This window comes from Australozyma saopauloensis, chromosome 4, assembly GCF_035610405.1.
Source record: "Australozyma saopauloensis chromosome 4, complete sequence".
Lineage (NCBI taxonomy): Eukaryota > Fungi > Ascomycota > Pichiomycetes > Serinales > Metschnikowiaceae > Australozyma > Australozyma saopauloensis.
In genome coordinates this window covers 1,219,314-1,232,830 of record NC_086134.1, presented here as the reverse complement: position 1 = coordinate 1,232,830, position 13,517 = coordinate 1,219,314, and the positions used below count along the sequence as shown (strand labels likewise).

Sequence of the window (13,517 nt, the reverse complement as noted above, 5' to 3'; positions counted from 1 at the left end):
CCCTAGATCCACTATATGCCTCACTATCTACTACTACCAAACCCATCAACACCAAACACCGCCAAACAGCTGCACACGCCGATATCTGGCCGCAAAAACGCTCCCAACCACTCGTAGAACTGGCGCTGTACATCCCGCCCCATCCAATCAGATCCAATTGGCGACCATACTCCTGTAAATAACCCATAATACCAAACACACCACCACCCATGTCTACTCAGCGCTACTCGCTGGCGACCGGCAAGGCGTCTTCACGCAAGCGATCGTCCATGAGCACCATCGAAAGCAGCGTCACGCGATTGCTTGTTTCCACCAAACATCTTCTCGAATCGTTGACCCAATGGGCCAGACAGGAAGCCGACGATAAGTTTGTCTCCGATGCGTACGTCAAGCTCGGCAACGACTTCCGCGCAGCCACGCGAGCGTTTGCGGCTGCCGGCGTTGACATTTCCGACTTGGGCGATGTCCCACGAGCGCTTCGAATCGTGCTTGAGTCCGCATTGAGTGAAGCTCCCACGCAAGAAAATCTCGACCGATTTCTCCCCAACATCCGTAACATCATCGTCAACTTGCTTCTGAGCTTGAAGCAGAAACAGAGCCGTGCAGTGCTGCTTGCGGAGCTGCTGGAGAAGCAACAGACTAGAAGTCCCGAGAGAAGCGGTGCCCACTCCGCTGCACTGTCCGCTAGACCGTCACCGCTTGTAGACCAGCACTTTGTGACCGAGGTTCCGAGTCTGCCGCTGAGCCCTGAGGTTCATGCGACGGAAGCTCCTTACGGAAATAGTAGTATAACTGTAGCCAAACGGGGAAGTGCCAATATTGCCCAGGATGCTGGCGAGAACTCCGACTCGTCTATGGGCGCGAGCGATCGTGCGCTCGCGCAGTTGCAAAAGAATAACGTGATTCTGAGAAGAGCGTCGAAGCGATTCAGCGCATATCAGTTTGCCAAACTTGCCAATTTCTCCGGGAACCAGCTTCCGAAGCTCAGCGCAGAATCTAACCAGACGCGCGACTCGGTCCTTGCAGAATTGAAGAATGAACAGCCGCCAGCTGAAAGCCACGTCGAACCCAGTTCAGAAGTGGTTGATGCAGAGCAAGGCTCGTCACAGAACTACATTTTTCTCCGGCTCAAGGGTGCAACGAAAAAGAGCCCTGTCCAATTACCAACAAGCATGACCTCTCTCCGTCTCCTCTTTGTCGAGAAGTTTGCCTACTCTCCTGGCGTCACCTCGTTTCCCTCCATATACATCGTAGACCCACGTACATCTGTGTCATATGAGCTAGAAGAAAGCGCTATTCATGACGAAATTCATAGTGGGTCTTTAATTGAGTTGAAAGAGCATAACGCCGACGATGTCACCATGGATACCCTCAACTCCAAAATCCTGAGCCTTGAAAAGCAAATGCTGACAATATCTAGTAAGATCATAGAACAGGTCGGAAATCAAATTTCACAAATTGAGTTGAACCAGAGAGCTGCAACGCCAATCATTTCTCAAGACTCAACAGTGAAGGCCAGCGATGTCGATCACTTGAAGCTCATAAACCAACTTCAACAAGAAGTGAACAGTCTCAAACAATCCCATCGCGCCAAAACTGAAATCATGAAAACAACTCTCACCGACCTAACAGAACAACTTGCTGCTCTCAAGCTGGTCTCATTGGAATCCTCGGATACTTCTCAAAACTCACATCGCACATTCATGCAACACAGTTATGCCCGGCTTTCGGAGGAATCCGACTCATTGCTTACGAAGGTGGATGACTTGCAAGATATGATGGAGGATTTGAGAAAAGATGTGGCTCAAAGAGGCGTGCGCTTGGGATCCAAGCAATTATCTGCGACTGCCAAAGAAATAGCAGATGCGGAGGACTCTCTCCAGTCCTTGGTATCCTACATTCATGATGGCAAGCCATCTTGGAAGAAAATCTGGGAGGCCGAGCTTGACAAGGTGTGTGAAGAGCAACAGTTCTTCAACTTGCAAGATGATTTGACCAGAGACCTCAACGAAGACATCAACAAGATCAGAGAAACCTTCGAGTTGATCGAGAAATGCTGCTCTGAACAAAGCAAGCAGCCCCAGAAAAAGACTAATTTCGCGAACCGGATCCCACTCATGGAACCAGGTGAAAGCATCCATGGCTTGAAAGATGCGGTCCTCAATGAGGTCAACCACCTAGTGCCTGATCACGCTAGTCGCCTTGATGCTATCGCTCGTGCTGAAAGAATACGTAAGAAGGAGCGAGAAGCCGAGAGTCTTAATGAGTTCCAGGAGGAACTAGGTGGCTTTGTCGCTGACCAAAAGCTCAAGAAATCTGGCGGGATTGAGGAAGTCGAGCGCATGCGCCAGGAGAGAGATCTCGAGAATTTTAAAAGTACATTTGGGGTTGTTTAGACTAGTCTGATGCATATATTTATAATATTATACGGGTATGTTGCCGATTGCTTCTACCATACGGTTGAAAACTGATTCTAAGTAGGGTCCCATGCACTTTAAATAAATACCATCGCCATTGACTGTAGTCCATCGTTGTATCACACCGTTTACAATATTGAAGACGTGACTTTCGGCCAATTTGGCTCTCTCTGGGAGTCCCTCTGCTTCTTGGAAAAGTTGCGTAGTGATTTGGAGTATCGGCGCGAGGATCTCGTCGATACTATCTAAAGCGGTCTCAACTGTAACTAGATCTAAATCAATGAGGTAATCCTGGAGTCGTTGGAAGAGAAAACGAAGAATGTATTGCACTGATCCCTTGAGAGACTTCCGACAGCTTTGGGGTATTCTTATCCGTAATGCGGATCCCTGATGGATTGACAAGGATTTCATGTCAATGCTGAGACCCACAAAAGAGGCTGAACTTTGGGCTGGTACGCTTGAGTCAAGGAACTTTAGCTTATCCATGTTGACGTAGGCTCCATATCTTTGGGCTTCCGCCGACACAGCGTTCACGTAAGCCTTGTGACAGACTTCTTTTGAAGTGGATATGAAGAGAAAATCGTCTGCCAAGCGCAATAGAAGCGAATGCGTGCCGCTCTTGTCCATCAACCCACAGAGAATGACATTGTCCACGAGCGAGTTGTATACGACATCACAGAGTGTTGCCAGCAAAGGAAAGCCTTGGAATACACCCCTTGTTCTCTTGAAGAATTGAAATTTGTCATCTGGAATCTGCACAACAGATTCAATCACTTGACTTCGCACCAAGTCAATGACATGGCTTTTGTTGTACTTTGCAAGCCTGCCGTTATCAACCACCACGTCCTTTCTGGCGGCATATTTATCATTCTGGGCCACGTCAAGGGTTTCAATGTCTTTTCTGACGCTAATTAGATTGAAGTTCTTGCGATATGACAGGCAGCTGGACGAATAAGAGCTAACGTTTCGCAAGAAGTATTCCTCGTGGTTTGACTCGATTGCAAACAATTCTTCAATGCATGTGATGATCTTAGCTTGATTTAGGTTGTCGTAGCAATGCTTCATGTCAAATTGGACCCCATATAGGGGAGGAATGCCGCCATGTTGAAGCAAACGCTGTCTAAATTCGAGTATTTTCTTTCCAACAACACTTGCCAGGTGACATCCAGTCGAAGAACTCGGGTAGGCGTTTACGTATCTTGCTTGCTGGAAGCGGAGAATATCGCGTATGGGCCTGATTCTATCTGGAGTGAATGTCTGCTTTCTAGAGAAGCCTGGATGTGCTTCTTTCTTGAATTCGGGACCAATTGGAAAGGAGCATGGTACACACAAGGGCCGTAGATCACTCTTCTTTGGAATGAGTCGGAGAATACCGAAATTAGCTATGTTCTTCTGAGGAGCACTCATATCGAAAGGGCATTCAACCTTGCAAAGGAAACGGAGGATATATTCCTGCAACCACACTCTTGTGATCCGCTTCCATGTACTATGAGGAAAATAGAGGTTCGGAGAAGCATCTACAATCGGGCTTTCCGTGACGTACCAAAACCTGCTCACTATTCTGACGATAAGAACACCAAAGAGAAACTTGAAAAATCCTCTGAGAATTGTAGTTCGCAGCTCCAAGTCTTGCACGGAAGTAATCTTCTCTGATTTGCCGAGCCAGGGGATATCCTTCACTTTGAGGGATCCCACAAAGGCACACACATCGAAGGTGTCAAAGCGAGACAGCAGCATGAAGGTCATGATCGCCTTCGAAAGCTTCGATCGATTTTCCGCCGAGCCAAATGTCTGCGATGGCAACAAACGATACACCACCACAAGTACGAATCTGATCACTTGGTTTGGAGCAGAGCAATACGCAAACACAGTGTCGCACGAATCAGCCCGCGTGACGATGGACCTCCTCAATCTCAAGTAGTCAATGCTCAGCTCCCGTCTCTTAGCATGTTCGATGAGATTGCGCAACTTCCGCACCTTCTTCGACTTGCCAATGGGCGCACCACAGATCTCATCAAGAAGGACCTGGGTCGGAGCACCCATAAACCTGATGTGTTTGACCAGATTGCTGACCCGGTAGTACATCCGGGTTTTGCGAATGTTGTAGGTGTTTTCGGCTGGGCGCCGGTATCTGAAGGTCTCCCATTTGAGGTTAGGTTGAGCAGAAGTATCCGGGAAAACAGCCAAAACACCCGTGAGAAGGCGAAGAAAAGCCGGTCGGCCCAACCGCTCGCAGAGCTTAGCCCACATGGCCGTCTTGAGCAGACTTGACTGGAAGCGGAACCGCACCGTTTTGCCGAGACTATCTTCTGCTGGCCCCAACCAGGCGTCCGCAGAGCCTATATCCGACGCCGCACCGAACTGCAGCTTGAAAATGATATCCACGAATTCCAGAAACGGGATGTCTCGCGCACATACATCTTGCGCGGGCAAAGTGCCGCCCCGGCCACTGGTTGGTTTTAGCACCACTGTCTGTTGTAGAAAAACACGGAACGCATCGATATTTCCGTCGAATTCATTTCCGTCAAGTAGCCGCGCCGCCAATTCCGGGCCAAATTCGTCGCCAATATACTGCAAAAGGCCCACCTTGAGCGCCAGCATATCTCCACAACGGCTACTCGCACTTATCTCAGCCAAAACCAGCACAGATGGGCAAAATCAAGACTCCCGACAATGTCGATGTCGAGCAGGCCACGATCGGAGGATGTCTCAAGCAAATCCGGCGCAGCAATGGCTTCACGGGGCCCGAACATGTACCTGCGATGAGCTCGATCTGGGTGTGTGAAATTTCCCCACAGCAGACGAAAAAAATGGTGGACGTGGTGGAAAAGAAGATCAAGCCGCTTGATCTGTCGGATTACACGCACGCAAAACGGTTCCGGAAGGTGGCTGTGGAGGGGACGGTGGTACTACAGGTGCTTCTATGTTCGGCTACAGTGATGGAGAGTAAAGACGAGCTTTTGGAGATTTTGAGAGAAAGTTTCGATACAGACTTGGATGCTGCGAAATTGTTCACGCACGCTATCTCCGACGAGCGGCCAATGACCAAAGAGCAGGCATTGCGGTGGAGCGAGGACTACTGGCCATTGTCATGGAAGGGGAACCCAAACCAGCAGGACCTCATCACGGCGCGGTTTGATCTCGAGCGCGAACAGATGATCATTGATCAATTGTTGTCGAGCGGCGCGATGGCCACCATCCTCGCAAAGAAAGACCCTGCAACTGGACATATTACGGTGCTCCATATAGCCACAGATAACCGCAAAGAACATCCATTGCATCACAGCGTCATGAACGCAATTGCACAACATGCCGATGGCGAAAAGGCCCATCGCGCCTCGGGCGATCTGCTGCATCAATTGGGATACCTTTGCCATGATCTATTGGTTTACACCACCCATGAGCCATGCACCATGTGTGCCATGGCCTTGGTGCATTCGCGGGTCGGCCAGTTGGTCTACATTTGGCCCAGTCGCGGCGGAGCCATTGAGCTGTCGCACTTCATCGGCGACCGCAGAGATCTCAACTGGACGTTTGATATCTGGCGATGGATTGGGTCTGGGCTGGAGCGTCCAGTTGACTGTGCCGTCGATGAGCCGTGATGAACCCCAAACCCCGAGCTCCAGTTTTCAGAAGCCTACTTTTTTTCGTCATTGCTCCTTCTTGACGCATTGGTGTGATTTGGCCAACGCTTCCTCAAAGTGCTCAGTGTCGCTTCCGCCAACGCCGATGTCGAACTGACCCCGGCGCAAATCTTCAGCAAAAACAGCCAACAATTGCATTTTCTCGTCAATGGCGCGGTCCATTTCACTCCGCAATTTCTCATTTCGGGCCATACGCGCGTTCATTGCCTCGATGACTTTAGCTACATCCACCAGCCGGCTCTCGGCCAGTTCCGCCGGCGGCTTCGGGTGGAAAACGTGACCAGCAACGTTTTCTGACACCTGTCGAATAATCCCGTCTCTTTGTTTGTCCAAGGCCTTGTATATAGGCTGGCATGCTTGCAAACTCGTGAGTTCCTCTGCGTTCTGGGCCAAGAACACGTCCTCCTTGAACAAGTCGGCGACGGCAGAGCCCGAGAAGAAGTCTGCTAGAATGCGGTTTCCATCCATACACGCGTTTTTTTCACTCCTTGGCAAAATACAACCGATTTTCGTACTCTCACTATAGGGTACTGCCGGTCGTGCACGTACCACAAGATGAAATATTGTATCGCTTTCAATACACCATATATCACCTCCACTATTCATAACCGTAGCACACTATCGGGCCACAGCTCATCGAGAGACCCCACAAACGAAACCGTAATCCCCCTCAAACGTCAAATTCAAAAAAACCGCTAGCTTTTCCCCCCTCATTTCATCCCATACATGTCGTTATCATACCAAACCCAAAGTTGGGATCCACAAGCGCTCAGCACGGGCCTAACGCTGCGTTTGGCCAAAGATCCGGAAACGGCCATCGTCGTCAACAACGTCACGCAAGAACGGTCCGCCAAACGTAACGCGCAGCAGATCAACTATGCGGAGTTCGAGCAGCCAGCAGAGGAGTTCGATATGGAGGAAGAAACGGCCGCCAACGCGGCCAATCCCATGGCCAACACCCACAACGCGCTCTCGGTGCAGAAACACATGTTGAAGCCGGCACGGCTCGTGTCGTTGGCCGAAGATATGGCTCCATCCGAGCTGCAGCCAGCCGACAGTAATACCCTTATACCCATCAAGTTGAGCATCGAGTATAGCGGCGGCAGCATGAAGCTTGTAGATCACTTCATGTGGAACCCGCTGGATCCGTACTTGACGCCGTCCCGGTTTGCTGCGCTTCTCGTGACGGAGCTTGAGTTGCCGTTGCTGATCCAGTCGGAGATCGTCAGCAGCATCAACAAGCAGATCGAAGAGAACCAGGCCGTGACCAACGCGCAATTGCCGGACAACGAGTACCATGTCATTGTAGATCTTTCGGTGAACCTCAACCGTAAATTGTACGAGGACAAGTTTGAGTGGGACCTCAAGCAGACCGACATCACGCCCGAGGACTTTGCCGACATCTTGGTGGCCGACATGGGCCTCTCGTTGGAGTTCCGTACCGCCATCGCGCACAGCTTGCACGAGATGATTCTCCGATTGAAGAAGGACTTGTTGGAGGGCTCGTACAACCTCGAGATGCACAAGCACCAGCAATTGTCGGGGCTCATTTTCGAGAGAAACATCCGTATCCGAACAGACAGCAGCATCAACAACGGCAATGCGACCTGGGAGCCCGTGATCGAGGTCTTGAGTCAGTGGGAGATTGAGAAGAGAGACTTGGAGCGTGAGAGAAACTTCAGACGACTCAAGAGAGAAAACATGAGACGCGATTTCGACGACCTCAACCCGTTCAAGAGACGCACGATCATCAGAAGACGCGCGGACGATCTTTTGTGATGCTAATAGTATTTAATCTCCGGTGGATTGACGACTGCAAAATCTCCAGGGTTTGTTCCTGCAGGAAAGTAGGCCCCCACCATCAACTATAGAGAAACATAAACACACGTACCTGAAAGCGTACACCATGACTGTAGATCCAGAAGTGGCCTCGCAGAGCCATTCTGTAGACGCCCGTTCAAACGAGTCGAAAAACTCCATCGACACCGACTCAGACACCGAAGAGTTCATGGAACCAACGGGCCCAGAATACAGCAACAAGCGCATTATTCTCCAGCGGTTCACCATCTACAACTCCAATGGCACCATGTACATCGTAGGAAGCAATGCCAAGCAGAGTCTTTTCCGGATCATCGAGATAACGACAGATCCTCTGGATCCAGAAAGCCTCACGATAATCGAAGATAAGAGCTATTTTTACACAAGGAAGGACTTGGTGGAGCTTATTCAGGGGCTCAATGAGTCGACCGAAGGTGGAATCCACAAGATTGCGCAGGCATATGGCCTCATAGGCTTCATTCGCTTCACCAAAGGATATTACCTCTCAGTAGTCACTAAATGTAGCCAGGTCGCCGTGCTTGGGGGTCATTACATGTATCATATAGACGACACAAAGCTCATTCCGTTGCAGTTTGACTATAAGCGGGCGGAGAAATATAGCGACGAGGAGAAGCTACTATCGATCTTCAAGTACTTGGACTTGGGGAAGACGTTTTATTTTAGTTACACCTACGATATCACTAACTCGATGCAGACCAATTTCTTGCACAACAAGAAGGCTGCGCACGAGTTCTCGAAGCTGAATCCGACGGCCGAGTTTGCCATCTCCACCTCGGTGGAGTGTAATGAGCGCTTTGTATGGAACAACCTATTGCTAAAACCGGTCATGTCGCAAACCGAGATGTCCACGTTCGACTGGTTTCGTCCGATAATACATGGCTTCATTGACCAGGCCAACATCAGCATTTACGGCCGCAAGATATACATTACCATCATCGCCCGAAGGTCCCACCATTTCGCGGGCGCCCGGTTTCTCAAGAGAGGAGTCAATAATAGTGGGAATGTTGCGAACGAAATCGAAACGGAGCAGATTGTCAGCGATGTCCTTACCTCTTCGTTCCATGACTCCAAGAACGGGTTCTATGCCAACCCTAGATACACCAGTTTCATCCAACACCGGGGCTCTATTCCTCTTTATTGGTCGCAGGATCTCAATCGCTTGCCGAAACCTCCGATTGAGGTAACTCTTTCAGATCCGTACTACCAGAGTTCGGCGCAACACTTCAATAATTTGTTCAAGCGCTACGGCCAGCCCATAGTGGTGATCAATTTGATCAAGACAAAGGAACGGACGCCGAGAGAGCTGAAGCTCAACCAACATTTTGAGAGCTGCATCAAGTACTTGAATCAGTTCTTGCCTCTAGAGAAACGACTCCAGTATCATTCCTTCGACATGTCCAAGCATTCGAAAAAGAATTTGGACGTTATCACCCCTTTGCAAACAATCGCTAAAAACGCAATCTCTCAAATAGGAGTGTTTCACAATGGCATTACTTTGGAGTCTACGAAAATCCAGCAGGGAATCGTTCGGACAAATTGCATTGACTGTCTCGACAGAACAAATGCCGCCCAGTTCATCATTGGTAAAGAAGCTTTGGGCCATCAATTGAAGAGCCTTGGCTTTTTGACACATTCAACGGACTTGGATTACGACTCTGACATTATCAATATACTTACGGAGATGTTCCACGATCACGGTGACACCATTGCAGTCCAATACGGAGGATCCAATCTTGTGAATACAATGGACTCGTATAGAAGAATCAATCAGTGGTCGTCACACACGAGAGATATTTTGAACAGTATCAAACGTATCTACTCCAACTCGTTCATGGATCTGATCCGGCAGGACGCAATCAATCTATTTCTCGGAAACTATGTGTATGATCCCAACAAGCTCAAATTGTGGGAGATGCAAAACGATTTTTATTTGCATAACATATATGAGAGCCCGAATTTGTCGATCAAACCGAGTTACAAGAACTGGTTCAACTCAAAGTACCTTGAGGATAAGCTGGAACTGTTGAAATCGGGGCTGCTGGACTCAAAGATGAGTGAGCCTTTCACAGAGTATACTGATAATTGGTTCAACGAGTGCTATGGCCAAAGGAAGTTTCAGTCTTTTCCGGAGATGTTCCAGTACAACATGAACTCAAACGTGCGGTATTTCCCATCAAACTCCAACATCACGGCGAAGAATTTTGATTATAGTCCTTTCCACACACGCAAACCGTTCTATAAACCCAAAGTGTTCAACCACGCCCGAGTTCTGCTTCTCGATAGTACCAAAAAAGACCAGTTTGGCCAGATTGATAGCAAGGCAGAAACTTATGGCGGTTCTGGGAACGATCTTGTGACGGCGCAAGATCAGAAATCCAACGGTTCAGACAATACAGATCTCGGTGACAGTCAAATAAAGGCGACTCAACAGGCAGAATATTGTGAGTATGTCTTTGAGGTGTCAAAAGCAGATCAAAATATTTATGCCAAAGAGTTCAAACCTCCACATATCCCTATTGCAAGGCCATCGAAGACGTACGAGACTATCACAACCAAGCCAGAGGATGGCAGGGTCTACGAAAATGCCACGAAGGCAGTAGATCAGACGGCGCAGGCGCTGTATGGATTGTCTCTCCTTAACGATAAGGACTTAAAGCTCTACACACAGTATGTCGAAGACTATTGTAACGAGATAATGCTTGTTGCCAAAGATAACTATTTCATGTAAATGCACATTATGTATGTATTGAATGCAATCGTCTAGGAAAACACGAGTAATTGAATTGTCTCAGCCAGAATTAAAGTAGGTCAGGTTTCATAATTCATCGCTGGCGGTGTGTAATTTACAGGCTACTTCCCATAAGAGAAACTCAGAGCTCTCCAAGAATAGGCACTTTCCATTTGAGTCCATCTGGGTCGTAGGTACACACGCTGTCGGGGCCCTCATCTTCAGCACCGTCTTCGAAACTGCCGAATCTATTGATGAACTGTCTTCTCTGGTATACTGTGTTAAACTTGAAAGAACGCTTGTTGTCGTTAGCGAAAAAGAAGTCGGCATAAGCCAAGAGCTCTTTGTCCGAGCTGATGTTGTCCTTGCCGTCAAATCTAAGCTCTGAGTCCAAATTCTGGACCATGCGTGCGGGGTCTCCTTCACCATATGGTATCTCAGTCTGGTAGTCGTCGACGTTCTGATTTTGAACGTACGAGAGAACCTTGTAGAAGCTCTTCAACGGAATATTGATGTATTTGCGGTAGTCTGTATTCTTGCATGTATAGTAGAGCAAGTCATAGTCGTTGAAGAGCATGGATGGCTGCAGGAAGTCAATGAAATAAATAGTGAAGCCAGATTTGAGGTAGAGCCCAATCTCTTCCATGACGAGCTGCACCTTGTATAGTTGCTTATGATGGTATGCAGAAGAAGAGCCCTTTGGCTCTGTAGGAATGCGTGGAATCTCGAACTCGGCCACCTTCAAGAGACAAAACTGGTTCTTCGGTAGAATCTCGTTGATGTTCGTGGGCGGATAGAACGTCTTGACCACTGGGTCGCCCTGCGGTGTACGGAAACTGACCTCGAACTTGGTGGTCCCTAGCCCACTGCCATGTTTGACCACCAAGCCGATGTTGAGGTTGTATTTCCCCGGCGCCAACCATATGGTTTTGCTCAACGAGAGAAGGTACGTACGGTTAATTTCTACGTAATGATTATAGATATAGTTGCTGGGCTCGTCTATGCGGTAATCGGAGTAGTCCGCAAACAAGCGCTTATTCTTGAAGAGCGCATACACGTATTTCCACGAATCTTTGATGTACTTGGACGACACCACATCCACAGGCAAGTTCTGCTGCTGCCAGAATTGGGCGTCTTTTAGATCTAGGCGTTTGGAGACAATCTCACGGTTTTTCCGCCGAAAGTGGTCGAGCGACTTTATATACTTGCGCAACCACGGATAAACTTTCTGGAGCGTCTGTACCACATCCTCGCCGAACTCACGCACTAGTTTATTGAAGTAGAGGTCGTTGTACAACAAGTAGAAGTGGGAATTGGTGGCCCGGAGCGCGCTTCCTGCAGTCGACGAGAGGATCTGGACCTGGATTTCTATAGGAAGTGATGCGATCATCCCATCGAGAGCAATTGAGCAATTGGGCAGATGGGAATGGAGGTGGTAGAGGATTATCAGCGTTATCTGGGGCCTGAAATCTGGGGGTGTGCGCTTGTCTGCAGGAGATAGGTTCTTCTCTAGTGAGCAGGATCTGGAAGAGGACGAATGATTGCTGGGAGAACATCGCCCAAAAAAAAAATAAAGTGAAAATTTCGGAATGAAACTTTCAAATGGCCGCATAATTATTTCCGCCGCCCATCTTCTTTTTCCATCGGTCTGCTGCAAAAAACCGCCCCCACGTGATCGAAGCTTCTCGAAGTGCGACCGTTCTCCACTATAAAAACACCAAATCATCCAAACTCTTTCCAAAAACAATGTCCGTACATCCTGCCGTAACATGGGCCCAGCGCTCCAGCGAATCAGAGCCCGCCAAAAACATTGTCTACTTGACCATTGAGGTCCAGGACCCCGTCGATGTCAAGTTGGACTTGACTGCTACCAAATTGACCTTCAGCGCACAATCTGCCGACAAGGCCACGCAATACGCCTTGGACTTGGAGTTTTTCGATGAGATCGACCCGGAGCAGTCGCGCACGCACGAGGCCGGCAACAAGATCTCGCTTGTGTTGAGAAAGAAGAAGGCCCAGGCCGAGTTCTGGCCGCGTCTCTTAAAGGAGAAGGTCAAGTTGCACTACATCAAGACCGACTTCGACAAATGGGTCGACGAGGACGAGCAGGAGGAGGTTGCTGACGAGAACGACGACATGGCCAACATGATGGGTGGAATGGGCGGTATGCCTGGTATGGGTGGAATGGGTGGAATGCCCGGTATGGGCGGTATGGGCGGTATGCCTGGTATGGGCGGTATGGGCGGTATGCCTGGCATGGGCGGCGCCGGCGGCCCAGATCTTTCACAATTGTTGGGCGGCGCTGGAGGCGACTTTGACTTCAGTAAGCTTGCCAGTCAATTGGGCAAGGGAGGTGAGATGCCTGACTTTGGCGACGAGGAAGGTGAAGAGGGCGAAGAGGGAGACGAGGGCGACGTTGAGGCCGAGATCTCCACCAAAAACTAAGTACCACACCATATATCAGGTACCACTTATAAAGTTATACATGACATGTACCGTATCCAGTAACACGTATAAAGTATTCCATCAAGTACCCTGTCAAGTACCTTAAAAAGAACCATATCAAGTAATACATGTCCAGTACCACAAATCAAATACATACCCATTGCATCGAGATTCATGGCCACTACCAAACTATCAAATGTAACCTCAACTATGGCACTTGTTTAGCCATCTCGTATGAATAGGTGCCAAATTTCCAGCTGTCAAATAAACGCTCGCCATCTTTTGCTGACTAAGCCTGCTCATGTAATATAGTAGCTGTTGCTGATCCCTACTTGAAGCTTTGTTCCTGTCGTTAAACACATCGTAGAATGCAACCATCTGGTGATCCGGTGGCCGCTCCACGATCTTCTCCTCAATAAATCTAAATACTTCGTCTAATGAATC

General features: G+C 48.9%; 8 protein-coding genes across 8 annotated transcripts; 5 read left to right on the top strand and 3 right to left on the bottom strand.

Moving 5' to 3' along the window:
* Nucleotides 1-209: 209 nt before the first annotated feature.
* Nucleotides 210-2,396, top strand: PUMCH_003594 (uncharacterized protein; the record flags this gene model as incomplete). The annotated part of the gene is made up of 1 exon (XM_063022556.1): nucleotides 210-2,396. The coding sequence occupies one exon, from the start codon at nucleotides 210-212 to the stop codon at nucleotides 2,394-2,396; it is 2,187 nt and encodes a 728-aa protein (XP_062878626.1).
* A 27-nt stretch (nucleotides 2,397-2,423) lies between these two features.
* On the bottom strand, nucleotides 2,424-5,018 carry PUMCH_003593 (uncharacterized protein; the record flags this gene model as incomplete). Its single annotated transcript, XM_063022555.1, has 1 exon — nucleotides 2,424-5,018. One exon carries the CDS (start codon nucleotides 5,016-5,018, stop codon nucleotides 2,424-2,426), a length of 2,595 nt encoding a protein of 864 aa, XP_062878625.1.
* Nucleotides 5,019-5,065: 47 nt separating this feature from the next.
* On the top strand, nucleotides 5,066-6,019 carry PUMCH_003592 (uncharacterized protein; the record flags this gene model as incomplete). Its single annotated transcript, XM_063022554.1, has 1 exon — nucleotides 5,066-6,019. One exon carries the CDS (start codon nucleotides 5,066-5,068, stop codon nucleotides 6,017-6,019), a length of 954 nt encoding a protein of 317 aa, XP_062878624.1.
* Nucleotides 6,020-6,067: 48 nt separating this feature from the next.
* On the bottom strand, nucleotides 6,068-6,667 carry PUMCH_003591 (uncharacterized protein; the record flags this gene model as incomplete). The annotated part of the gene is made up of 1 exon (XM_063022553.1): nucleotides 6,068-6,667. The coding sequence occupies one exon, from the start codon at nucleotides 6,665-6,667 to the stop codon at nucleotides 6,068-6,070; it is 600 nt and encodes a 199-aa protein (XP_062878623.1).
* A 120-nt stretch (nucleotides 6,668-6,787) lies between these two features.
* PUMCH_003590 (uncharacterized protein) lies at nucleotides 6,788-7,840 on the top strand (the record flags this gene model as incomplete). Its single annotated transcript, XM_063022552.1, has 1 exon — nucleotides 6,788-7,840. One exon carries the CDS (start codon nucleotides 6,788-6,790, stop codon nucleotides 7,838-7,840), a length of 1,053 nt encoding a protein of 350 aa, XP_062878622.1.
* Nucleotides 7,841-7,967: 127 nt separating this feature from the next.
* On the top strand, nucleotides 7,968-10,628 carry PUMCH_003589 (uncharacterized protein; the record flags this gene model as incomplete). The annotated part of the gene is made up of 1 exon (XM_063022551.1): nucleotides 7,968-10,628. One exon carries the CDS (start codon nucleotides 7,968-7,970, stop codon nucleotides 10,626-10,628), a length of 2,661 nt encoding a protein of 886 aa, XP_062878621.1.
* A 142-nt stretch (nucleotides 10,629-10,770) lies between these two features.
* Nucleotides 10,771-12,399, bottom strand: PUMCH_003588 (uncharacterized protein; the record flags this gene model as incomplete). Its single annotated transcript, XM_063022550.1, has 1 exon — nucleotides 10,771-12,399. The coding sequence occupies one exon, from the start codon at nucleotides 12,397-12,399 to the stop codon at nucleotides 10,771-10,773; it is 1,629 nt and encodes a 542-aa protein (XP_062878620.1).
* On the top strand, nucleotides 12,375-13,073 carry PUMCH_003587 (uncharacterized protein; the record flags this gene model as incomplete). The annotated part of the gene is made up of 1 exon (XM_063022549.1): nucleotides 12,375-13,073. One exon carries the CDS (start codon nucleotides 12,375-12,377, stop codon nucleotides 13,071-13,073), a length of 699 nt encoding a protein of 232 aa, XP_062878619.1.
* Between the last annotated feature and the right edge of the window lie 444 nt (nucleotides 13,074-13,517).